The 27,821-nt window shown below is 43.0% G+C and overlaps 1 protein-coding gene across 3 annotated transcripts in view; it reads left to right on the top strand.

Annotated features, from left to right (window-relative positions):
* CALN1 (calneuron 1) overlaps positions 1-27,821 on the top strand; it is a 183,500-nt gene that overhangs the window by 66,868 nt on the left and 88,811 nt on the right. For all 3 annotated transcript variants that reach the window (XM_007054161.4, XM_043530933.1, XM_043530932.1), the window contains one exon: positions 10,959-11,102. In XM_007054161.4, the coding sequence (XP_007054223.1) occupies positions 10,959-11,102 (144 nt within the window). The remainder of the gene's footprint in view (positions 1-10,958; positions 11,103-27,821) is intronic.

Raw genomic sequence — 27,821 nt, forward strand, 5'->3', positions numbered from 1 at the left:
CAAGGAAGAATGTTCCTCTCTTAGTAGAGAACTTTATTGCCTATCATGGTTTTCACCTGTGTAATGTTGCATCATCTTTGCACCGATGCTTGCAATGAGCATTGATATGCTGGGAGCAAACACAGATTTACACTTCTCTCTTGTTACCTCTTTGTTGACAAGCCCTCCCTTGCTTGGTATTTTTCTCAGCACAGATGTATATGTTTGGTCTCTTGAGGTGTAAAAAACAACACGTTGAGGTAGACTAACCAACATTTCCCTCACACCTACTTTAATTGACTGAGCAATCAATACTACTGTGACCTGTGTGCGGTGGTCCACAGAGCCAGTATACATTTGCACTGTGCCCTTTGGGAATTAAACATATTTTTTGTGGCAGTTCATCAATGGGTGTTTTATTTTTTAAGCTTATTTCAGATGCAGGGAACTAAAGCGAAGTTATTCCTGATCAGCTGAAAATAAAGGGGAAAATGTGCACCATTTAAAATCACTGCTCACTGAATTATTCTGCATTATTTCATTCACCAATTGAGGGCCAGATTCTGCTATCATTGAGAGACAAGGAGTCCACTTGATTTGAGTGGAAGCAGGTTCAGGCCTGCAGTTACATTCTGGGTGAAATCCTGACCCCGGTTAAATTGATGGGAGTTTTGCCATTGACTTCAGTGGGCTCCGGATTACATCCTCTGTGTCAACAAGGGGACCAGTCCTGTTCCTGTTGAAATCAGTGGAAAACACCCATTTACTTTTCAACAGAGGCAGAGACAGACCCAAGGTGTCCAGGATGCTACTAAGAGAATTGCTAAAACTAGACTTGTAGATTGCCAGTTCTAATGGGAATGACATAAAATGATGTAAAACAAGTTACTACTGTTCCAAACACTTTTGACAGCTGGCTTTCACAGTCATATTCTCCTGAAGAACGCTGAAACTCAAGACATTGCAGGGTTCATAAAATTATAAGCTACTCTATATGCTCTGTACGTTCCCTTCAGATCAGGGTTAAGGCATATTTGCCTGGCAATAGGTGGGTAATGGGAAGTTTGCAGTGTTGCTGTCCGCACTGTTATGCGGATAAACATCCTTAAGGACTGTCAAGATAGCACCTATAACTGGCATTAAATATTTACTGTGACAGATACGGCAACTTCCTGCCATATACTTGGGATACCTTACTGAATTAAGTTTAAATATCTTTTGGGTCCATTGTATTAACTGAATGGTTTATGTATGATTGTATTCTACTTCCTCAGGGAGGGGTGCCCCAGCTTCTTCAGGAACTAAAAACTGTGGGTGGTGATTAGGACAAATCACCCAGACTGTAATACCCCCACAGAGATATGTGGGAAAGCTCACATATGCTACTTCAAACTGGATTCTCCAGAGACCAAAAGACAAATAACGGATTTTTGGATTCATTAGCCTGAGTTTAAATTGATTTGGGGACTTCTTTCTGATCCAGGAAATAGACAAGATCTGTGGTCCACCTTTAGGGAACGTTGGACTAACTGAGGCCCCATAAAACTGATGGGTAACCTTTGGTAAGCTGTCAGCATGCATATGGGAATGTTTATTGGTTGTTTTTTTTTGTTTTGTTTTCTCTGTAATGCTTTCACCTGGAGAATACCTGTACTTGCTTAGAAAGAGCTGTATGGTAACTTGTAACTGCTGGCAGTTGTACTGTTCATAGTCCTGGGAGAGAGAACAGAGCACAAGCATCTTTTTAGGCAGACTGGCTTGCCGGCGATATTGCCGTAGAAGACAGGACCCTGTGCAATCTTAAAAGCCCTGGTCAGGAGCGAGTAAAACTCACTGCCCAGAAAAGGTGACAGCTGTGAGCTGGAAACCTTTCTGTGGGTGCTGTCAAGGAATGACGGATGGGGAATACAGGGGAAGTTACCCTGAAACTGTGACATTTATTATCATTTTAAAAAATTACTTAGTATTGGCACATTTGGTGCATTTATATGCTAGTAACATGTTCCTGAAGATTACCTGGTAATTAGTAGAGTGGCTGGGAATTTTCCATCTAAATGTTTTTTCAATGGAAAATGCAGTTTCCCACAAAATCAGAATTTTCATGGGGAAATTTCAGTTTTGCCATTTCCTCCACCCCCCTATTTTCCACTAGGAAAATCAAACTGAAATGTATTGGGTTGGATCGACCCAAATTAAAATATTTCCGTTTGTGAAACGAATGAAAACATTTAGTTTGGATCAATTTGACATTACTGTGTGCCCCCATTCTCCTGTATGAGCTGTGTCCCTGGCTGGAGTACATTTCCATGATGCACAGCAGTCTATCCTCTGGTTGAACCATCACAGTGCATCCTGGGAGACGTAGTCCCTCCAGGGAGCCCAGTCCATAAAGGAGAATGGGGGTATGAGATACCTGAACTACAACTCTCATGAGACACTGTGACAGCTCTGACAAACACAGTTCAGCGTGAAAAACAAATGTTTTCATCCAATAATGTTGTCATGTTTCATTTCTATCGAAACTCTCAAAATAAAACATTTTGACATTTCCAAATCAAAATTTTTCAGAACTTTCCATTCTACCAATTTTTTTTTCTTTTTAGATATTTTGACACTTCATCCTGATTTGGGATGAAAACAAATGTGGTACTATCAGAATTTCCCAAGGGATGGAAATTCCAATTTTTGACCAGCTCTAGTAATTGTTAAACTTATTTACTAGGCAACTAAGGATATAAAATTTGCAGCTTTTAGATCACTTATTTATACTTTAGAACCCAAAGCTGCATTGAAGCCAAGGAAACTAGCTACTGGCAAACATAAGGGATATAGGACTGCTACCCATGTTACAATGATAGAAATAATCGGATAGTGATTACATAGCACTTAACGTGGTCAACAGTTGCAGTGTAATTACAAATGTATTACATGGCTATTTATAACCTATCAAATATATTGAAACCATCTGCAGGGCCTGAGGCTAGCTAGCAGGCAGGGATTTCCCAAGTAGAATTTGTTTCACAGAGAGTTGTGATTCATTCTGGATCAGTATATGCAACAAAAAATAATGAGGATTGCCGCTAGTTCCCAGTCATATAGGGATTTCCTGTAAATAAATGGACTGCTGAACTGTAGGTAAGAAAGCTCAGGAAGTTTTAAAGGAAAAACAATACCAAACACCACCAAAACAACTCCGTCTGTGAATGGCTTTTCTGAAATGAAATGCACCGAAAGAAACCAATTCAGAGTAACTCATGTACGTGGGGAAGTAGCCTTTGAATCTTCATATAGCCAGATGTAGATGAAGAGAATTAATTACTTGCTGGACTGGATGTCAGGTCAGGACTATGATAGCTGTCTACTTTCGAACCCGCACAAAGAAAATTAAAAAATGCCTATTTCACCTGATCGTTCTTTCCTTCATCCCAGAGGAATTTGGGACTTAATAGAATTGCCATGTGCTGCCTAATAGCTAAAACGAGAAGGTGCAGATGTTAAACACAATCAGAGAGTGCAAATTAATTAAAAACAAAACCCCTTGCGTGCTCAAATAACTCTGAGAAATGAGTACTGTACCCTTTAGCACTTGTAGAACATAAATCATCAGCAGGGGAAAAATAGCAGGCTAAACCATCATGAGAAATGTGTTTTAAAAGCAACAAACAGAAGCTGAAGCAAACATCCATAAACCCTGTGACCTCTGGATGATAGAGCAGGTTGAAAAGTTTTGACTTTCTGTACAGGTTGCTCTTTGAGACAGATTCATTGGTTTTCTTCTGAAATGGAGATGCTTCTTGGATAAGTCACTACAGAAGCTGCACTTGCAAATGAATCCTAGAATTACACATTGAAATCAGTCAATAAAATAAATAAATAATGAATATTACCCTAGAGTTCTTTCTGTATTAATACTTCTCCAGTCCTTCCCTCTCTTGACTTACCCTTTTCATGTTGTTTGTTCCGTAGTTCGGTGATTTTGCATTTTTCCAGGTGAATCTCATTTTTGTTGTTTTCTGCCATTCAGTCTAACCTCTTGTGCACAGTGTTATTTCTCTGTCCTTGGACTGAGTGGCAGAAGAGCGATTCACTTTTCATCCTTAGATCTTAAAGCTCTTTTCAAGGAAGATCCAAGGTCATTATCCCCATTTTATAGAAGGGGAAACAAAGGCACAAGTTGGGGCAGTGACTTCCCAATATCACCCGGAAGAACTGAAGTTTCCTGAGTCTCAGTCCAGTGCTGTTACTGCTGGAACACACTGTCATGGTTCAGGGGTTAACTGCACCTCTGGCCTCTACAGATCTGCTCAAGGACACCCCTGAGAGTCTCGGACTCCAGCCATCACCTCTTTGTGGGCAAGAACATGTGTCTCAGCCTGCGGATGAGGAATTTAAGCTTTCAGTCCCCATGCAATCCACTGTACTGATCCCAGAAGGTCTGTCCCCGTCTCAGGGGAAATGAGGGTTACCAGTGACCAGGCAGCTTTCATAAAGCACAACACATTTATTTTAGGCCAAAGGCATTACAGAAAGGACGTTGAAGACAGTTAACAGCCTCCATGCACTCGAAGGTTACCAGGTTTCACCCATTTTCCACATGGAGGCCCTGGCAGATGCCAGTCTTCAAACCCTTCCAGCAGTGTTTTGCCCTCTTGGTTACAATCTCATGTCAATTGTTGAATCAAAAAGAAGGTTCAGTCAGCCAGTTCAGGCTGACCCTTCTACTACTGGCTCTCTCCTTGTCTTGGCCACGTGAACCTGGTCTGAATTCAGTGAATTCAGTGCAATTAATTGCAATTCAATGGCACTTCTCTGGAGTTCTTTACCTGCCCCAGGATCTGCATAATTACCCCGCACTGATTTTAGTTCTTGGCGGAAGCTCGGTGACCCTCCCCCATAAACCTAGAATACTATCCCTAGCTCACAATGATACATATAACATTTACAGATACAAAAGTGTATGACTAATCCCTGAGCCTATAGCATCTGGCCCATTTCAATATAATAGTCTTTTGAAGTGTCCATGTTTCTAAGCTCTCGCATGTGTCTCACACACAGTCACCCAATATTAAAATCCCCAGATACTTAATCTACCACCTTCTCTTCATGTGTCGTTCTATTTGTGTTTTCTGTGTTTGGGAGTAGACTACATATGTTGGACTGGAGGGCGACAGCGGTACAAAGTGATGCCAAATAATATACATAGGAGTGGGAATATACTAAATCCCTAGTGGAAACCAGTAGAACTTGAATAGAGCTGTCGCTTGCTACCGTATGGCCAGCCCCTGCACAGGACTGCTTGGAACTAGCGCACCCCCACCGGTCGCTCCTCCAGAAGGATTGGGTAAGAGGCTTCACCCTTCTGGAGCAGTGTCCATCTGTGCTGCCCTCTGGTCACAATCTGGCCGTTATTCTTCTATGCTATTATTATGACTATGTTTATTATGGTTGTGCCTGGGTACTAGCCAAAATTGGGGCTACACTGTGGTAGGCACTGTACAAACCCAGCGTAGTAGAGAGTAGAGCTGAGCAAATAATGGGATTTTCAATTTGAGCGCCAAACTAAAAACTCTGAAAAAAGAGTCTGGTTCAAATGGAATCAAACTGAAATTTTTTGCTGAAACAAATTTGTTTTGAATCAACTCAAACATTTTGGGTTGATTTGAATGAAAATGTTTGTTTTTTATTTATTTATTTAGTGTCAATTAAAACGTTTTGGTTTACCTGAAATAATTTGTGTTTTGGTTTGGATTTTTTACTTATTTTTTTTGTTTTTTTTTTTAATCTGGCCAAATTTGAAGTCAACGTCAACATTTTGAAATTTTCAGAACACAACATTTCAAAATGAAAAAGTCAAAACAAAACATTTTGAATTGGTTGAAACTAAATGTTTTGACTTCTTTGAAATTTTGTTCCTGTTTTTTTCTGTATGGAGATTATTCATTGAATTGGGCCCAAATTTGCAGAGAGCTTTGTGGCATGGAAAGATGCATTTTTCAACCAAAAAAAAACTATTGGTTGAACTTTTTTTTGCCATGCTCTAATAAAAAACAGTCCCTGCCCCCAAAGGGCCTGTAGTCTAAATCAGTCATTTTCAACCGGTGGTCTGCGGACCTCAGGGAGTCTGCAGACTGTGCCTAAGATTTCCAAAGGGGTCCGGCACTTCAATTTTAAATTTTTTAGGGTTCCGCACACGAAAAAAAGTTGAAAACCACTGGTCTAAATAAAGGAGTTCTCAAACTTTTCATAGTGGACAGCTTCTTTCTTGAGTGATTGCTTCATGGGCACCTCCTGTCCCACTTGTGATCCAGCAGCATCAGTCGTCATTGCAACCACCATGATCACTTGGAAAAGTGATATTAGGAAAATACTGATGTATTTTTAGCTTCTGGTAATGACATTTAACGGCTGGTAACAAAAAGGGGGAGCCAGAACCATGTGATCCACAGGTTCAGAGACCACAGTTTGGGACCTGTGGTTTTGTACCCGTTAGCTAATAGAGTTGGCTTGACTATACCTGAAAAGGAACCAGAGCCGTGTGACTTTTAAGTTAGGTGATGTGTCGAACAGTAGCACGGAGTCTGTTGGAGAGCAGAATCAAAGAGTGCTACAAAGAAAAAAATGTTTGAGGTGGAGTTACATACAAGTATACAAAGGAGGCACTTGCTGAGGTAGTAGCTGCTTTTTGGACTTTGAGTACAACCTATTCATAGCTCCTCAAGTAGATTTACACTAGGAAGTGCTGTTTATAGACATGAGTGCAAATAGGTACATTTGGGGTCAGAAGTTGATGTTTCAGACTTGATTAACAGTTTATTTTTCTGAAGGCTGTGGAATAGGGCTTGAACTGAAGTTTATGTCAGGATTCTGACCCTGATCCAGCAAAGCACTTAAGCATATGAGTACTCCCAATGAAATCAATGAAACCTGCCATATGTTGGGATTAAGAAATCCTACACTGAAGTCAATATATAAATGTAGATTATTCACACGTTTAAGTGCTTTCGCATTGCAGCTTGTAAAGTTTTTCTGAAGTTAACGCCTGATATTTTCCTTTAAAAAACATTTTTAGTTCCCTACCATATTTGTAGTTCTGATTGCTTCTTTTTAAGACGTCAAAAGATTATTTTTTAAATGGATGGATTCCACTGTAATATTTATTGCGCTTCAGCTTTCAGCCCGACATATGAAAATAGCTATCACTCGAGATGGCAGTGGCTAATGGGATTCATTGCTACTCCACAGGCATTATGTACTGAAACTTCCAGCTGTTCTTGATTTGAACAGACTCGTCATCGCTTTACATTATTGTGATTCCAGTGCAAGGAGTGAAGGTGGATACAAGGTAGCATCTATCTTTCACTTATGTATAAAGAGGCCATAGTTAATGCCGGTAGGAACTGAAAATATAGTTGTTATGGGTCTGATCCAGTGCCCGCTGAAATTAACGGGAACCTTTCCTTTGACTTCAGTGGGTTTTGGATCAGGCCTTATATGGGTGACCTATAAAAGCCGATTTAGAAACCAACCAAGCAAACATGGAATTATTCTGTAGTATAAGATAGCATATTTATAGTGAAATGATAAATGCACAATAGATTTTGTCAAAGCAACAGTGGTGTATGTGTGAACTTTGATTTATTGTGATTTAGAAGCTGTCTTTGGGCTTTAAAAGAATTATTAGAAAATAATTAAGTCACTGCAGCATGCCACTATGAACTAGGATATCATCAGCTCTTCCTTGGATGGAAGATCTATTATTATGGTAACTGATTCCCTGCAGAGCACTAGTATTCCCACTAGCCAGATGGGGAACTGAGGCACAAGAAAGTAAGACACTTGCCCAAGGTTACTCAGGGAGTTTGTGGTGAAGGAGGGAATGGAATATCGATCTCCTGAGTCCTAGGCTACTGCCCAAGCCAGCTTGGGCTGGTTGAAAATTTTCCGATGAAACTGTTTTATGGCAGAAAATTGAATTTTGAATTGAAAACCAAACACCTGAAAATGAAAATTTAATTTTTCAGCTGAAACCAAAATGTCTTGAATCAGACATGCTGCCATGATACCTCATAGGAGTTGTTGTTTGGTGCCCTTGGTCCACATTTTCCTCTGTGGACTGGGCTCCCCAACTGGTTTTCATCTGCCATGATGCACTGGGGCCACGGAACTCACATGGTATACAACCTCTCCTCCCCTGGGGGAATCATGGTGGATCATGGGAAATGTAGTCTGACCAGGGAGTCCAGTCTCTGGGAGAATGGGAGCATGAGGCCCCGCAAAGGTATTTTACAAATATTTTGTTTTTCAGTTTTTGGTGAAGATGAAATTTTCTGCAGGGAAAAGAGCCCTATTTTCCAACCAGCCCCCTTTTTATCTGTTTAAGTATATACTTTTTATTAACTTTGTAAAAGCAAAGGCCACAGAGGCACCAGCCATGCAATATGATCAGTAAGTTCTGCAGGAGACAGTTATACTACAAAAAAAAATCTCTGCAGATAAGCGGCTCATTGCACATCCCCAGCTCCCTGGGCAAAGGGGAGCAAAGTGGATAGAGATTGGGCAGTGAAAGCAGATGAGGGGAACTCACCTCTAAGACATGTTCCTACTTTTCCCAGTAATCTTCAGAATCCTACCTTGTGCGGTTGGAAGTAGCATGTTGCCATCCACCTTGGAATGCTCCCTCTGGGGCCCCAGTGGGTGAATATAGTGTGGGTGCTAGCAATATTGACTTCTGCTTCATGCCTCTTATTATGGGAGTGGGCACTGGGCTCCTCTGGGGTTCCCTGAATCATCATCATGTCTGCTGGTGAGCACCCAGGAGATGACGGCTAGCAGTCGTACTGCACCATCTGCTGCCAGCCTACCCCTTGCTCCCCCCCTCCCTCTGTGAAAGCAATGGCCAACAATCGTTTCATGCCTTTTGGGGGGGGGGAGATAGCTCAGTGGTTTGAGCATTGGCTTGCTAAACCCAGGGTTGTGAGTTCAATCCTTGAGGGGGCCATTTAGGGATATGGGGCAAAAATTGGGGATTGGTCCTGCTTTGAGCAGGGGGTTGGACTAGATGACCTCCTGAGGTCCCTTCCAACCCTGATATTCTAAAAAATGTTGGGGGGGAGGGATAGCTCAGTGGTTTGAGCATTGGCCTGCCAAACCCAGGGTTGTGAGTTCAATCCCTGAGGGGGCCATCTGAGGGGGGGAAAAATGGGGAATTGTGCCTGCTTTGATCAGGAGGTTGGACCAGATGATCTCCTGAGGTCCCTTCCAACTCTGATATTCTATGATCCCCCTTCAGGAGAATATTCATCAGAAAATCTGTGGTTCACCTGACAGAGTTTCCCAGAGTCCTCTGCCTTCTTGTAGGTTTTACTACTGAAAGGTACATTATGGCCCTGGGTAAACTGAAAATGATCAGTCAACATCCTTGCAAACAATGCACAAGTAAGATAAACATAACTGATGACATGTTAAATAAGGAATGTGTTCGTATCCTAGCAGAGATTATAAAGAGCTGACTGATGTGAGATTACTGAACCTGTTAATAGCTGATTATCTCCCTGAAAGGTGTTTAATAAAACATCCTATGTTTTCTTTCCAAATGCATGTCGAAAAGATAAACCTATTTAACAAAACAAAACAAACCCCACAACCCCAAATCCCTTAAAGTAGGAAGGCTTCCCAGCTGGCTGAGACTCCAGAATTGACATGAACCAAAATGTCCTGCATTTTAAGCAGCCATGACCACTTCACCTGAGGAATTTGATGGCGAAACTTCAATGTTAAGAAAGCCCTGAAGTATGTCAAACTTGGATAACCATCAGTGCCCTCAACACATTGGCAGAACATGGACACTCCAGGATAGGGAATGACTGAGCAGTATGGAGTTTAAAGCGGCATGAAAGGCTTGAGGTGTGAATGTCAGATTTAAAACAAAAACAATATCAGATGTCAAAAACTGAGCCAGGGTTGGGAAGAATAATGGATGATTTCTCTGGTTCTCACAGCATTTTTATAGATCTGTGGCTGCTTATAGCAGTAAAACAGTTATAAATTAGAGGAATGCCATGAAAAGTAGTGGGGGGTGGAAATTGCCTGGAGGTGGTTTAAAAGGTATACATCACGATTTATCAGACAAGAAAGAAAATGAGTATTTAGGGCTTCATTTGGGAGATAAGAGTCTTCTATGAGAGAGACTCAACTTCCAAAAGCAGTTTTTTGGGCCAAATATGTTACTGACTGTAGGCGAAAATCTCCTGTTTAGATTGGTATGACTTCGTTTAATAGTGGAGAGACGTTGTCCTGATGTGGTGATGTGGGTGACCTCATTAGAGGGTCATACTTAGGTTATATGAATCTGCATGTAGCAGGGGAGTGTGCCTAGGTTCTCTTACCCTGCAACAAGGTCATGGTTTTATTACCCTCCTTGTATGATGGACAAAACTTATCTGTCCTACAAGTGTGCTGACAGGCTTAATTCGTTACTTTTTCTGAAAAGCATTCTGAGTCTATTTGATGAAATAGTCTATAGTATCCCAGGGTTGGTGTGATGATTAAAATTGTAGAAACATAGGAATAGCCATACTAGATCAGAACAGTCCACCCAGACCAGTCCATCCCATTTCACACACAGCTCAACAGCAGATGCTGCAGAGAGATTCAGAAACACCTCAGATAAATATTTGTGCAATAGTTTGCCTAAGGACAAATTACTTTTGGATTCCTAGTGGTTGTCTTATGCCTGAAAACTTGAGGGTCGTGTGTGTGTGTATACACACACACGACCCTCAAGTTTTCTGGCATAATATATATATGCCAGTAATAGTAACCAGAAGATTTTTTTTTTATCTATATATATCCTGGTTACTATTACTGGAACATTAACAAACATCTAATTGATCTAATAAAGAGAGATGTGTATTCTTTGCATGGAGAGATTAATGCACCATGATACTATTTCACCCTTCTTCTTTTCTTCATTATTGCAGAAATCCGTGAAGCCTTTCGGGTACTGGACAGGGACGGGAATGGCTTTATCTCCAAGCAGGAGCTGGGCATGGCTATGCGTTCTTTGGGATACATGCCTAGTGAGGTAGAACTGGCAATTATCATGCAGCGTCTTGATATGGATGGTAAGTCGTTATTGTTCTTTGAATTATAGTAGTGCTGGGTGCTGTACAAATACATAGTGAGAGGCAGTCGCTGCCTCAAAGAACTTACCATCTAAATAACATGACAAAGGGCTGGAGGGGAAATAGAGGCACAGAAAGGTGGAGTGGCTGGTCCAAGGTCACACATGAGATCAATAGCAGAGACAGAAATAGAACGCAGGACTCCTGACTCCCTGTCCTATGCCCTATTCGTTAGACCATACTGCCTCACCTTATAAAATTCCCCAGATGAAACCTTTACAAACAGATTTTCACTTGCAGATAGGACTGTCCTATAATTTCCAAGCAATGTCCAGGTGGAAGTGGCAAAATAGTGCCTTTCAAAGTATCCCACTAAGCCATTTCCTCCTTAGTTTAGTTTTCAGATGTTTATTGTGAATACTGTGCTCATGAAAGGTGTCAGCTGATAACCCAGGAAACTGAAGTCCTTTATTCATTCACCTAGCAGGTACAACCGGGGTGCAAGCTTCCCCACGCTGTCCCTTCTATATGACTCTATCCTGACCACCTCTAGGAATGAGAGGGTAGCTCAGTTTCCATAACCCATTCAAATATAGCGCTTGGCTTCTCTGCTGTGCCAACTAGAGGTAGTCATGGCAGTGGTTTTGTGGATGCTTGTTCACGAGAGTTAGCCTGAAACCACTAAACACCTTTGATTAAGTCACTAAACAGATATCAATTGTGAAGAGTTTTTGGTTATTTCTGGGCTGCCTTTGAACCAGTGACCTTGCGTTGGAAGGCTTTGTAGCCCGTTATCCGTGTCTTGAATGGTCCACTCCTCTGAGCAATCCAGTCCTTTATAAGCCGTGATGTAATTCTGCTGCATCATGCATAACTTGCAAGTGAAAAAGTTGCTATAGGTGGGGCTTTCTCATGCTGTGTCTGAAATGTGGAAGCTTTGGAAGTTTTGATGGGCAAGGCTTTGAAAAGGATGGAACAAGGCCCTGTGGAGAGATTTCCTTCAAATAGTTACTAGCGTATAATCAAAGAAAAGGAACCCATTATTAAAGTGAATAGAGGAACAGGACATCAAGGCTTTTGGAACCATGGGGGACTCTCTAAGCTGATGTACATCTGCAATCATACTAGCTCAGAATAAGGAGCCATCTTTAAAATGTCCTTAGAATTATAGGTCAGAAAGGTAAATGCTTTTCTAACAGCTAAAATGTGCATAGATGCTGGACTAATGAGCAGCTCTTCTCTCCTGTTTCTGCAAAGGCACATAACAGCGTTGAAAAATTATACAAAATGGTGCAAAGCCAAATGGAAAACATTATTGTATATGCAGTACAAATACATTAATCATGTCAGGCTGCAGAAAATTTGGTGGGTTTTTGGTTTTAGTGTTTGTTTTTTATTGTAAAATCTTTCTGGTCATCTAAAGAAGTTTTACAAATGAAGAGTATTATAAATCTGCAAATGTTAAGTTGAGAGTGTTGATATTCTCAGTGGGCAACAGATGCACTATGGAGTGTAGCTAATACATGCTGCTTTTAAATAAAATTTGCTGCTTGTTACAAATGTGTGAGTGAAGTGCAAACTTCAAATGTTTTCTAGGTTTAGTTCATATGCTGCTTTATTTTAGAAATTGGGCTTGGAATCTAATGGATACAGAATTTCTCACATGATTTTTGGTACTTTCTGTTTCCAGTTAGGACAGATATACCATGATCACAGGCTCTCTCATTCTCTTTTGATTAAAGAGGGGAAAAATACCTCTATGGAATGTGAAAGAGCATGATAACCTTTCTATAGAATGTTCAAAGTATCCCACAGAATTCTATAGCAGGGATAGAAATCAATAGAAAATGGATTCCATCGGGTAGATTTAAAAAATGGTGGAAAGTATCTCATTCTTTTAAAAAAAAATTCGATAGGTTTTAAGAGTAGTTTCTATAGAGCACTATTATGTTCATCCTATTACATTCTACTGGATTCTTCCTTCAGGGTGATTTTGCTTTAGGTTTTACAAAACGATGTGGTACAGATTCCTGCACTATTTTAACTGAGCCTCAAGTTTTTAGGACAAAGAATGATTTGGATAATGACTCCAACTCTGGTCCATCTCCTGTTATTCTCTCATTCCTGATTTCTGGAAGCTCTGGAGATCTCTGGCGTGCTATCATTTCCACTTCTAGTACAGCTGGGACCTGTAAGTGCAGAGGTGGCATGAAAAGGTAAAAAAGGGGAATAAATTAAATGAACTTCTGAGACCTTTGACAAAGTTTCAATGTGAGTTTTGCATAAAGATTGGGAGATGAGTCTTGTATCTGAGCCAATTCATCCAACCGTATCTAGCTTTTCTAGCTGTGTTGTTTATTATTAATTATTCATGTTTCTAAGGTGCCTATTTTCATAGTATTTTGACTGAAGGGTTTCTGGACTAAAAGACACATGCATGTGATGTAAAGAACATAAGAACGGCCCTACTGGGTCAGACCAAAGGTCCATGTAGCCCGGTATCCTGTCTTCTGACAGTGGCCAATGCCAGGTGCCCCAGAGGGAATGAACAGAACAGGTCATCATCAAGTGATCCATCCCCTGTCGCTCATTCCCAGCTTCTGGCAAACAGAGAATAGGGACACCATTCTTGCCTATCCTGGCTAATAGCCATTGATGGACTTATCCTCCATTAATTTATCTAGTTCTTTTTTGAACCCTGTTATAGTCTTGGCCTTCACAACATCCTCTGGCAAGGAGTTCCACAGGTTGTGCACTATGTGAAGAAATACTTCCTTTTATTTGTTTTAAACCTGCTGCCTATTAATTTCATTTAGTGACCCCTAGTTCTTGTGTTATGAGAAGTAGTAAACAACACTTTCTTATCTACTTTCTCTACACAAGTCATGATTTTATAGACCTAATCATATCTCCCCTTAGCCATCTCGTTTCCAAGCTGAAAAGTCCCAGTCTTATTAATCTCTCCTCATATGGAAACCGTTCCATACCTCTAATCATTTTTGTTGCCCTTTTCTGAATCTTTTCCAATTCCAATATATCTTTTTTGAGATGGGGAGACCACATTTGCACACAGTATTCAAGATGTGGACGTACCACGGATTTATATAGCAGCAACATGATATTTTCTGTCCTATTATCTGTCTCTTGCTTAATTATTCCCAGCATTCTGTTCGCTTTTTTAACTGCCGCTGCACATTGAGTGGATGTTTTCAGAGAACTATCCACAATGACTCCAAGATCTCTTCCTTGAGTGGTAACAGCTAATTTAGACCCCATCAATTTATATGTATAGTTGGGATTATGCTTTCCAATGTGCATAAAGGATAAGTGGACCCAGAGTATAAAAAGACAAAAACAAAACAGAAAGATTAGTAGGGAAAATTCTTTAGGCAGTGCAGGAGCTGGGGGGGATATTATAAGAAGAATTTATTTAGGCTACAAACTGAGCTAACACAATGCAGCTCAAGGTTTTCTTTTCTTTAATGGATTGCTCTTTTCTGCAGCTTATCTTGAAACATAATGAGAACGTGAAACCGTATAACTAGCTTCCCTTTCTTTCTCTTGCTGTGTGAATGGGGATTGTTCGGTACTCTGGGCCTGATCCAAAGTCCAATGAAGTCAATGGAAATTGACTTCTCTGGGCTTTGAATCAGGCCCTGTACTTGCAGATAGAGACCTACCCAGCCAAGTTTCTCTCTGTCATATATTCCTGATGAGGGATGCAGCACTTTGTCAGGATAAAGCCAAAAAACGGAAGCTCTTGGCAGTGCTTTGCCTGCATTTATCTCAGTTGGGATGCCAGGTTGCGTGATAAATCATTATGTACAGTGTGCAATCATAAGACCCCCACAGTATGTGAGAGCTACGGAAAAGACAATAAACCCTCTGTGCATTTGGGGGTATATGACTGATAAAGATATAATGTGCAAGCGGATATGCTAGCCAGATGTATGCTTCCCCCCAGGAGGCTGATGACAGTGGCTGCTAATAGTAAGGTAATAAAATTGGCAGTGGTTTATGTGTAATCTGAACCAGTCTGCATGGACCTAGTACAAATTTAACATTATTGTCAGATAATACCTTGGGAGTATATTTGCATTGCAAGATGGCAGAGGAACTGTATCTGCCTTGCCTTATTTAGCTGACAGATTGATTATAGTGACACAACCAGAATCAGTCGGCCTTTCCATTCCCGTATGAAGCCCATTTTGTAAGAGGGTTGAGAGTGAGAATGCGGCTATTAAAAATCTGTTTCAGGTTGAAAATGAATAGAGGCCTTAGCCTGGGAGCAAGTTTGTCTTCCCCAGATTGGATGAATTTGTGTTTATAAAGAGCCACCCGCATGAATAATGTGGACAGGATTTGATGGCTTGGCACTCACCCTAAACTAAAACCATAACCGCATGTTTCATCTACGTAGTCACCATTGTCCTGAAGGATCTCATAGTGCTTAACAGATAGGGTGCCCAGGTGTCCTGATATTGTCGGGGCCATCCCAATATTAGGGGCTTTGTTTTATATATGCAACTGTACACCCTCCCCCCAAACAAGGGAAGTGTCCTGATTTTTCACTCTTGCTATCTGGTCACCCTATTGACAGATTATACAGGAATCACTTCCTATCCCACTGAAAAGCAGCTACTTCTGGGGTTGTAACGTGGCAGTTGTTTAGCAATGTGAAGCATAACCACATACCAGATTAGGACAGAAATAAAGGAGAATTTTCTATCCCATTGGAAAAGCAGGCGGAAGTTAGGTTAGGTAGAAAATGCTGGTAGAATTCTAAGTAGAAGTGGTAATTGCCCAAACTGGAATTTGACCAGCACCTCAGTAAAAGTGCCATGCAGTCTTTAATGCTCATGAGTTTTCAGTAACACCATGTTTCCTCTGCAAAATGGTAATGCCAGCAGCCCTGTGCCCCGTAACACCATGTTGGGGCATTCATTCATTGAGATAAAGAAAAGAGAGCCACCAAAAGAACTTGCAGATTTGTCTCTGGAGTTTTCCCATCCAAGTGCTGACCAATGCTGACTCCTCCAGCTTGTATGATCCAATCCTAACTCCAGTTTAGAATCATCTGCAGTGGTGCATCAAAGCATATATTGTATTGTACTTTCTCAGAAGGATTCTTAGGACAGTTGGAACAGAGAGAGAAGTTTCTCAAATATCTGATTCTCTCTTGAAATTGGCTTTCAGTTGTGAATCATTCAGTTTGGCCACAGTGTAATGATTTATTTTGAATTGCATTTTGTTTTATTGGGATTGATTATGTCCTGGGTGTTCTTGCCACTTTCTCTGGAGGGAAAAAAAAAAGCTTTTTATTTTCCTTTTGGTTCTTATGAGCATATTATCCCACAAAATGACTGCATTGTAGAAGAATGTAAGCATCTAGTTAATTCATTAAAAAGATGATGACACAAAAACCTCATGGTGGAACTTTTTTCAAGTATAAAGTGTGTAATTATGGAGACTTGGATGCCACAGATGCGATGATGGCAAGACCAGGGATGGACATGAATAATTTGTCAGAGCAGTGGGCACAGTTGACAGGAGATGGGAACGTCTTTGGGATGAGATTAAGATAAAGGGATGGTGGTTGGTAAAGTAGAAAACTTGAACTGATTCACAAACCCATAATCCCAACGAAAGCAGTTTGAGCTGAAAAGTTGGTGTCCTTTGGGCTTATATAGGCTGATGATTCTGAATGAACATTATTTAGAATGGATTTATATTCTATTGTAGTGAAACAAACTGGATTATGTGTATCTGTGCTTCTGCCCTCTTATAGATGGCATTGGAATTGCTCATTTGAGTGTCATAAACCCTGTAGCGCAGACAGAGATGTTCTTAACTCAAGTGGTAGAGACATGTGCGTTCAGAGCTATAAGATCTGAGTTCTGTCCCTGCTGGGATGACAAAGATTCAAGCTGTCACGGTGTGCCTATGGTGACCACCGTGATGTTCTAAGTGGCCACACGTTTATTATCATGGTGTGGTTAGTACTTCACGTCATGGTAGTTATATGCTGAAGTTCTGCCTGTTATGCTGTGGGCCCTGTTTTATATGGAACAGGCGAAGTGAGCCTCACCGGGGAAAAGGGACACGGGCTAGAAGACAGGCCTGAGCTGGGAAGCGAAGGGTTTGAATCCTGCTCTCTGTGCTGGTGCTGCAGGTCTGGGTCTAGCAAATGAAAGAAGGCATCTGCGGACAGGAATGTGCACGCTTATAGTGAAGTCTGCACTAAGGAACCCACTTCCAACAGCCGGCAGCTCCCCCTTAGCAACTGACCACGTTGAAGTGTCCCCAGGAGGACAATACAGTCCTTCCAGTACAATTTTTTGTTGTGCACGTTAAGTAAAGGCTACCCCTTTACCCAACAAGTGAAAGTTTGTTGGGCACCATCTGCCCCCTGACCTTAAGGGGTGTGTGTGAGATTATAGATGTGTCAGGGGAGAGCAGCATATTCGCGTTTCACATGAGGCTAAATTCTGCCTTCCCTTGGGTGGGCGTGCTATGTGGGGGCAGACGCTGAGCATTCTTCTCCCCCAGTGCATCCACGCAGGGGCCAGGCAGCACAGGAAGGGCTAGAGCAGCGGTTCTGAAACTGGGGGTCAGGACCCCAATTTAATGGGATCGCCAGGGCTGGCGTTGGACTTTCTAGGGCTTGGGGACAAAGCCTGAGTCCCGCCGTCTGGGGCTGAAGCTGAAGCCTGAGCCCCACTGCCTGGATCTGTCCTCCTGTGCACCAGGTGGTAGCATCTGGAAGCAGATGCTGGGGGTACGTGACCCTGCTAATGTCTGCATCAGCCATCAGGAACATTGGTGCATTTGCTTCCCCCTGGGCTAACTGAGCCATTTTCCCCGCACCAGCCTTATGCAGATAGAATGGCTAAAGGAAGCTCCATAGAGTTGCAGCCTCTCTGCTGCCCTCCCTCCCCTCATGATCTGGGTCAGGTAGAAAACAACACAATTTAGCATATTATGATAGCAGCATGTTCCGTTCCCTGCCCTGTGTGTCTCCTCTCGTATATTTGCAAAGGAGTAAGCATCCAGCTACGTTCTCCCGAGCACAGCCTGACTGAATGCAAAATACTTCCCCTGAATACCAAACTCCGCAGCTCTCACCGGAGGCAGGCGCTGGAGGTCAGAGCAGTTATTGTATTTCTTAAAAGGGCTGCTGCTTATTTTTTTAATGTTTAAAGTCTCCTTACCGTTTTCAAAGGGGTATTTCAGCCAACGAGAAGGGTGTTTGCTGCAGAGGGAAATATTTTAGTCTCTTTTGTTGTTGTTGTTGTTTTTACTGTTAAAAATAAAGCTCGGGGGAAAATAATATATTGGGAATATTTCAGGTCTCTAAGGAAACCTAATAAATTACCAGTCATATTGCTCTACTCGCTATCAAAAGGGGCTGAGCTACTACTGTAATGAAGGTGGTATAGTAAGCCAAGCAGAATAGGATTGAATAGAGTGTGGAAAAACTGCTTCTCATTACTGTGTGTGTGTCGGGGGGAGAGCAATGCTTTCATCCCTGTAAGGGATGCATCCTGTGCAGGGTATGCGGTGCTTATGCCCTGTTTTGAGGGTACAAGCCGTTCTTAGATTGTGGGGGGGCTCTCTGCACTGGGATGAATTTCACACTAACACAGGAGAGGGCTGTTCAATACACCTGAATATTCACCAGATGCACAATGGCCATATATGAACCTACTGGATGTTATTCCTCAGATCTGAGATATGTGCTCTGACACCATGGACCATATTCTGCCTGACTTACACCCCAGGGCCCACTGATGCCATTGAGGGAGAGCAACATATTCACTTTTCCATTGCCTGGGGTGCAATTGAGGTAATTTAGGCCTGTGTTCTTACCTATATGCTGAACTGCATAACATTAACGTGAACATTACAGATCATGGGTGTTTCATGTATTGTGTACTGGGTAATAACATGAAGGACTCTGTGTTTATAACATTAAACCAGCTCTTTATTAAGAGAACTATTTATAGAGATGCTGTGATGGCAGCTAGTATTCTAGCCATGTGCATACGGACTGACTTCCTGGTGCCTTCTTCAAACTCTCTTCCATTCTGCAACCTGTGCCCCTCCCTCCAAGTCCCATGCATGTTGCTACAATGTTGAATACCTACCTATCTTTCTGAAGTCTTGTTAGCAAGTTGGGATGCTCTGTCTTTAGAGCCTTGGGATGTAAAGTATTTAAAATGTATTTTCTGTGCAAAAAAAGGAATAGTTTGTACGATTTGCCAATTAGTAGGAAAACTAATAAAGATATTGAAAAACAGCATATTAACTACTGCATTGTCCTATGTAGTGAGCCCACCATTTAAACTGGCCTCTAGAAATAAAAAAGATGAATCTGTGACTCACTATGCTTGAGTTTAACTGTTAGGGCTATATGCTCCATGGTGTATGTAGATAAAACTCCACTGAAATCAATGGAGCTATATACCCACAATCCAGAGAAGTTGGCCCCATTGTGTAAACTTCCCCCATAGTTAGAGATTCTTCCAGCACTCCCTTTTCTGATCTTACTTTTGGGGTACACTCAGGTTGAGCTGTTACAAGATTGAAATACAGTTGCCAGCCGTCCTGGTATCGGGCTCTATCTCCTGGAGGCTACTGAAGCCAAACCAGGAGATTTTAGGCTGCTAAAAGTCCGGCAGCACAGCGGGGCTAAGGCAGGCTGCCTGCCTGCCCAGGCCCTGCGACACTCCCAGAAGCTGCCGGCATGTCCCTGTGGCCCCTGGAGGGGGCAGGGGTCTCTGCGCCCTGCCCGCGCACCGAGCGCCCACTCCACAGCTCCCATTGGGAGTCAATGGGAGCTGCGGGGGCAGTGCCTGCAGGCAGGGGCAGCATGTAGAGCTCCCTAACCCCCCACCAGGGGCAGCAGGGAGGTTCTGGCCGCTTCTGGGAGCAGCGCGTGGAGCTCCCTGGCCCCGCTTGCCTCGGCCGGCCACTTCCGGGAGCAGTGTGGGGCCAGGGCAGACAGGGAGCCTGCCTTAGCCCCCCTGCACTGCCACCCGGCAGCCGCCTGAGGTAAGCTCTGGCCGGCTGGAGCCCTCATCCCCTCCCACACCCCAACCCCCTGCCACAGCCCTGAGCCCCCTCCTGCACTCCTACCCCAGGCTCAGCCTGGAGCCTTCTCCCACATGCCAAACCCCTCGGCCCCACCCCCTAGCCCAGAACCCACATCTCCTCCCACACCCAACCCTCTGCCCCAGGCCAGTGAAAATGAGTGAGGGTGGGGGAGAGTGAGTGATGGAGGGAGGGAGGATGGCGTCAGTGAGGCGGGGCCTTGGAGAAGGGGCGGGGCATGGCCCGGGCCTCAGGGGTGGGGCAGGGAAGGGGGTGGGACAAGGATGTTTGGGTTTGTGTGATTAGACAGTCGGCAACCCTAGATTGAAAGGATGCACTCTTGTGTTCTGATAGCCAGCCTTTGCTGATACATTTTTTTAAAAAGATGATCTGAAAAGAAAAGTGTATAACAAAAGCTTTGTATCAAGTCTAGTCTTCCTTGTTTTTGCTGGAGGTTTCCAAGGAGGACCGGAGAACTGGAATGGGAATTTGTTTTGCTTTCAATTGAATCTTTAAACATTTGGGAGGAATTATCTTTTTGTATGATTAGGGCATTTGACTTAAAGAGGAATGAATAAAAGCAAAAGAATAGAATTAAGTAGTTAGGCAGCATGAGTAATGTGGACTGTCAAATACATATGAGGCATGAATGTGTTGTTTAGATGTGTCCACACAGCAGCCTTTAAACTGTATCATATAACTGGAACTGACGAAGAGCTCTGTATAAGCCGAAAGCTTCTTTCTCATCAACAGAAGTTGGTCCAATAAAAATTATTACCTCACCCGCCTTGTCTCTCTGATATAACTGGTTCAGATGAAAATGTCACAACACAGTCATAAATATCTGGTTGTATTTGTAGCGTAGACAGAACCTTACCAAGCATCCCTTCATATGGTGCACCGTAGTCATGACTCGATAATTTCTCTGGGTTAATACTCTTTTCTATACTATACAAAGTGATCTATCCTAGTTCAGGGCACTTCTGACCAACCCGTCTTTGAAGCAGTAGAGTTAAAGCAATACGACCCTACACAGTTATACCAATTTTGCTATTCCCAAATGGGAAAAGTTATACCCGTATAAGGCATCTTGATATTGTTATAGGTGAATCACGTGAGGGATTGTGTTGGTATAACTATTTTGGTTAAAAAATCACACCCTTAACTGGAAGAGTTATATTGGTACAAAATCTGTGTGTAGACCAAGCATTATTGGCCAAAATCATGTAGGGCAGAATTAGATTGATTACACTGAATACAGTAGATCAAACCTGGTAAGTGAGAACAGAACAGTATCTGTTTCATGAACTCCAGCGTATTTGGTATCAACAGCATTTTGTGCAAGGATGGAAGCTGTGTGGAAGTACCAATTGCACTGAAAATTCGAGGGGGAAAATAAATTTCTCCTTTAGAAATTAAACACTGAGTTTTCTTGGGCAGCTGTGCCCGCTGAACTCAACTAACAGATTGCCATAAAACACCAGGTTGCAGAATATTAGATCCTTTATTAGGAGCTTTGCTTTTGCTGTGCTGTGTGGAACAACCATGAAACCCACATCCAACACTGGCTGAAAACATTTTCTTGTATCTTAATACTTTTTTTTTTTTTTTGGCTTTAGCAGAATGGATAATTCATTGTGTTTCGACGGGAAACTCTGAAAAAAGATGAGTGGATCCTAAACTGGAAAAAAAAAAATTAAAATAACACAAAACAAAAAAAGCCTCCTGCCCTGGCCTACACTACAGAATTAATTTGGTATAATTTGAATATAATTACTTTGAATAATCCACACCACTGACCGACATAGTTGTACCGACCTAAGTGCTGGTGTAGACAGCTGTGTGTTGGCAGGAGAGCTTCTGCCACAGACAAAACTACTGTCTCTTGCTGAGGTGGATTAACTATGCTGACAGGAGAGCTGTCTCCTGTCGGCACAGAACGTCTTCATTAAAGCACTGTTGATGTAGCTGCACTGATTCAGTGTTTTGAGTGTAGATCTGCCCTAAGAAGTCAACAGGAAGAGAACACGTTGCTTGACACAAGCGCTTCACTTGTTCCTTGTCCGTGAAAAATGACCTTGCTCAGATACAAAGTTCTGCTAGCTTAAACCACATTGCTTAGCTGGGAGACTCATCCACCTGACAAATGGAATAGCTTAACTACAAATCAGACTAGCCTTTATTTATGTGGCACTGATTTGGATGACCCTAAGGAACTCTCACCCTTACAGGCATATGGCAAACCTTTCATTCTGGCTAAAGAACTTTATCAAGTCCAGCTATTTTTTTATTTCAGTAAAAACCACTTACAGCTGCTCTTATTTGTTCTTGGGGTGGGGGCAAGATACCTCTCTTCTGTACAATAATAGATTTTGGAATGTGCTTTCCAGTGCAATAGGAAATGGGGTCCAGTGTTGGATCTTTGTTCACCTTTCACGGATGACCAGTATTTTTAGAGCTCTCCTCCTTTTACTCCATCATTGTTGAATAGGAGAAGCCTGTAGCATCTTGGATACATGTTACAGAAAAGTCTTTCTCTTTCTCTTTCTCTTTCTTTCTTTCTTTCTCACAGTGCTGTGAAGATTAAACCATATTACCATCAATATTATATTTTAATTCATTCTAATCATCTGATCTAAATAAGCATAGCTTGGTCTGGTAAACTAAGTGATTGCTGAATTGACAATCAGATGTTAGATGCGTCTCTCTCCCTTTTTTGACTTCAGAGGTGGCTCATAAGCTTCTCAACGTGCAATTTCATAGTTTAACTCTCTTAGGATGAGTTTATCTCCCACGCTTTAAACCAAATGTGAGGGGGGGAAATGGGATATGGCTTTTGCATATTAATTAGGACGTTTGGAAAGCGTTGCCTCTACGGGACTTCTCACATGCTGGAGAACTCAGAGTGGCGCTTTTACAGGCAGCCACTAATTGTTGATTATTGTCCAGCTTCTTGAATCCGAGTGAGCATTCACAAGTACAGTTGGGAGCTGTGGTCGCTCAGTACCCCTGAAATATTAGTGTCTCAAGTTGTCCCATAGTGTCTCAAGTTGGGCATTGAAAATGAGTGGAAATTTGTACAAAAGTTGGCCCCAATCTTTCTTTGCCTCAGTTCCCAACTGTAAAATGGAGATAATGATACTCCCCCCCCCCCCCAACCTCAGAGAGGTGTTGTGGAGTTGAATGATTGTTTGTAAGGCAAGTAGGATACTACATTGATGAGCACCATTTTTGGAAAAAAAGGCAATGAGCAATAACAAATTCCCTGTTAAGTGCAGGGACTGGCAGGTGTGCTTGGGGCCACATACGAGTGAGGAGGATAAAAAGAAATAGTGAACAGCTCTCTCATTACCTGAAGACTGGGACCTGGGAATTGCATCTTTAAATTCTCGCACTTCTGTCTTTGACTTTGCAACCTCAATGGTTTTTTTAAAAAAACCTTAGGGGTTGTGTGTGTGTGTGTGTGTGTGTGTGTGTGTGTGCAGTTTGTATGGACTATGTCTGTAGTTCCGCCGACTTAATTATCAGCTTCCCAATTGTTTCAAATGTTGCAGAGCTCTCTGGTAACTACAATGATGATTGCAGAGTTTCTTGCCATTCTGGGAACCTCTTAGGCAAAAATGATTAGGGTCTCAACCAGCTTGGCTTGTTTTTGCTTTAGCTGATCATTTGGCAAACTGTTCATCTACTGCAACATGTGAGACTTCCTGAAATCTTAAGGGAACTGCAATAATCCTTTCACTTTAACACATTGCCTGATAGCCATTGCTCTCTCATCTCCTGATGATAGCCTCCGCAGTGCAAATGAGGCTATTTCTGCAGAATAGGCATTGATAGCTTGCAGCAGGTTGGCCCGATGGCCTACTGGCCAAGCCAAAGGAGATGGAGGCAAGCCAGGGACAGCCGGCCCTGTAGTCTGTTTACCTGCAGTGCAGTCATTGAGAGAGAGAGGTAATTTTGAGGTTATATGGTTTCCAAGGGATTGTGTGGAGCTGACGTATCAGTTGACAGATGCCTGGTGAATTTTTACTGCAATGTAAGTTGCTGTTATCATTGGCCTGCTCTTCTCTACCCAAGTGCTAAAAAGCACCCTGCTCATTTTTGACTGGTAGTAGATGTTGTGGAGAGGAAGCACCGGTCTCTGTGTTTGTTTAACCCAGCGATTCTTAGACTGTGGGTTGGGACCCCAAAGTAGGTCATGACTCCATTTTAATGGGGTTGCCAGGGCTGGCATAGACTTGCTGGGGTCCGGGGCCAAAGCTGAAACCCAAGTTCCACCGCCCAGGGCTGAAGCCAAAGCCCAAGGGCTTCAGCCCTGGATGGTGGGGCTCAGGTTATAGGCTCCCTGACTGGGGTTGAAGCCCTTGGGGCTTTGCCCCCCCCCAGCCTGGGGGGAGGGGCTTGGGCTTTGGCCCCGCCACTCAGGGCAGCAGGGCCCGGGGCTCAGGCTTCGGTCCCCACTCCTGGGGTTGTGTAGTAATTTTTGTTGTCAGAAGGGGGTCACGGTGCAATGAAGTCTGAGAACCCCTGATTTAACCTATTGGTGCGTGTATGTTACAAATCCCACTCCATGAGGCTCCACAGAGGGTATGAATTTTTACAGCCCCCTGCTCCAGAGCTTTAGCTCTTCAGCTCAAACTGTAGCAGCTCATGGTTTTAGCTCAGACAGTCCCTGTTCAGTCCCTGGTATGTTGGCCAAGATGGCAGCTGTCACATCTGCATCTCCAAGGTCTGGTTACCAGGCTGAGGTTTAAATGGATACTCATCAGGGTAACTTGATCTCTGGTGTTGCAGAACAAGCTTCTATCACTCATTCCCAGGTGGAAGCATCTGAGCTGAAGTTATAGCCCTAGTCTTTGATCACTGTCTTGCAGGGTCAACAGCTAGAGAGGGTCCTACTGGCTCATATGAGTAGGCTAAGAGGATCTTCTAATGGGGAGACAGTCATTCAGTCCTTGGAAGAGTTCTGAACTCCCTTTCCTTGAAAGGGCAATGAACAAATGCCAGTCGCTTGAAACAAGGTGCAAATGGGAAGTTCTCAGATTACCCTACTTGCAGTGTGGATAGATAATATAATCATTAGACGCAAAGACTTGGTGGTCAGTTCAGCTCTCTGGTTCTTGCAGGCAGATCCCAGGCCAGGGTAAAACTGAGTAATTCTTTGGTCTCAAGCTGATCCCTTTGCAGGGTGGATGCAAATCTGCCTTTTCCCTCAGCTAGGAACCCCAGTCCAACCAAATCATGGGGCTTTTATGTTTACCCCTCTATGATCCACAGCTGCCAACTCACACCAGAAACCCAAAAAGATAGGCTTCTCATGGAGGTATTTAGCCACCTTCCTGAGGCCCAGTTACGTTTGGGGTATATACAATGCCTCACAGCCAAATTGTCTAGAAGGGTATGTCCTGAAGGGGGTCTGATAATTTCTATTTATCCCGTTTGTAGAAATGTGTCTTTAATCCTACAGTGAGCTCTGGAGAGTTCACGTATCTTCAATAATAGCAGGTTTTTGTAATTTGTTCAGGAGAAGCAAGGGAGAAAGGGCATGGTGCTTTTAACAGTTTGTGTCTCAGCAAAATCTGAACAGAATTTCATGGGACAAACTAAAGGCACTTGTGCAGCCTGCTGGTGTTTCCCAACGCCCACTGTTAAAGCCCTGCTGCAAAGAACGGAGGCGTCAGAGCTTCACAAAGTAAAGGCCACCAGGATCTTTTACAATGGAAAAGGTGTATTATCTGAGTTCATGCTAGAATGCTCGTGCATTATTGTCTGGGGGGACTTAGTGTGTATGTGGGCATTAGCTTGGATAGGACAGAGAGACCTGGGTTCTCTTCCTGACTGCCACTTGCTTCATATGTTACCCTTGGACAAGTGACTTTACAGCTTTCTGTGCCTTAATTTCCCCAACTGTGAAAAGTGTATATTATTATTATTGTGGGGCTTTTCATTAATCTTTGCAAAGTGCTTGGAGATCTTAGAACAATTTTATACAATAAGTTTAAAATATCTTTAGTATTTTGTATATAGCTGGCCACTTCACTGTCCTTCCCATCCTCCAATTGCCCTTCCAAACCCCTCCAAAACAAACACTCCCACCCCAAGTGTAATTAGTTTATTTGTGAAATGGAGTTTTTCCCCCACAGTATAGGATCATAGAATATCAGGGTTGGAAGGGACCTCAGGGGGTCATCTAGTCCAACCCGCTGCTCAAAGCAGGACCGATCCCCAATTAAATCATCCCAGCCAGGGCTTTGTCAAGCCTGACCTTAAAAACTTCTAAGGAAGGAGATTCCACCACCTCCCTAGGTAACGCATTCCAGTGTTTCACCACCCTCATAGTGAAAAAGTTTTTCCTAATATCCAACCTAAACCTCCCCCACTGCAACTTGAGACCATTACTCCTTGTTCTGTCATCTGCTACCACTGAGAACAGTCTAGAGCCATCCTCTTTGGAACCCCCTTTCAGGTAGTTGAAAGCAGCTATCAAATCCCCCCTCATTCTTCTCTTCTGCAGACTAAACATCCCCAGTTCCCTCAGCCTCTCCTCATAACTCATGTGTTCCAGTCCCCTAATCATTTTTGTTGCCCTCCGCTAGATGTGTTCCAATTTTTCCACATCCTTCTTGTAGTGTGGGGCCCAAAACGGACACAGTACTCCAGATGAGGCCTCACCAGTGTCGAATAGAGGGGAACAATCACGTCCCTCGATCTGCTGGCAATGCCCCTACTTATACATCCCAAAATGCCATTGGCCTTCTTGGCAACAAGGGCACACTGTTGACTCATATCCAGCTTCTCGTCCACTGTAACCCCTAGGTCCTTTTCTGCAGAACTGCTGCCGAGCCATTCGGTCCCTAGTCTGTAGCGGTGCATTGGATTCTTCCGTCCTAAGTGCAGGACTCTGCACTTGTCCTTGTTGAACCTCATCAGATTTCTTTTGGCCCAATCCTTCAATTTGTGTAGGTCCCTCTGTATCCTATCCCTACCCTCCAGCGTATCTACCTCTCCTCCCAGTTTAGTGTCATCTGCAAACTTGCTGAGGGTGCAATGCACACCATCCTCCAGATCATTAATGAAGATATTGAACAAAACCGGCCCCAGGACTGACCCTTGGGGCACTCCACTTGATACAGGCTGCCAATTGGACATGGAGCCATTGATCACTACCCATTGAGCCCGACAATCTAGCCAGCTTTCTATCCACCTTATAGTCCATTCATCCAGCCCATACTTCTTTAACTTGCTGATAAGAATACTGTGGGAGACCGTGTCAAAAGCTTTGCTAAAGTCAAGGAACAACACGTCCACTGCTTTCCCTTCATCCACAGAGCCAGTTATCTCGTCATAGAAGGCAATTAGATTAGTCAAGCATGACTTGCCCTTGGTGAATCCATGCTGACTGTTCCTGACCACTTTCCTCTCCTCTAAGTGCTTCAGAATTGATTCCTTGAGGACCTGCTCCATGATTTTTCCAGGGACTGAGGTGAGGCTGACTGGCCTGTAGTTCCCAGGATCCTCCTCCTTCCCTTTTCTAAAGATGGGCACTACATTAGCCTTTTTCCAGTCATCTGGGACTTCCCCCGATCGCCATGAGTTTTCAAAGATAATGGCCAATGGCTCTGCAAT

The sequence above is a fragment of the Chelonia mydas genome, chromosome 17 (assembly GCF_015237465.2).
Source record: "Chelonia mydas isolate rCheMyd1 chromosome 17, rCheMyd1.pri.v2, whole genome shotgun sequence".
NCBI lineage: Eukaryota > Metazoa > Chordata > Testudines > Cheloniidae > Chelonia > Chelonia mydas.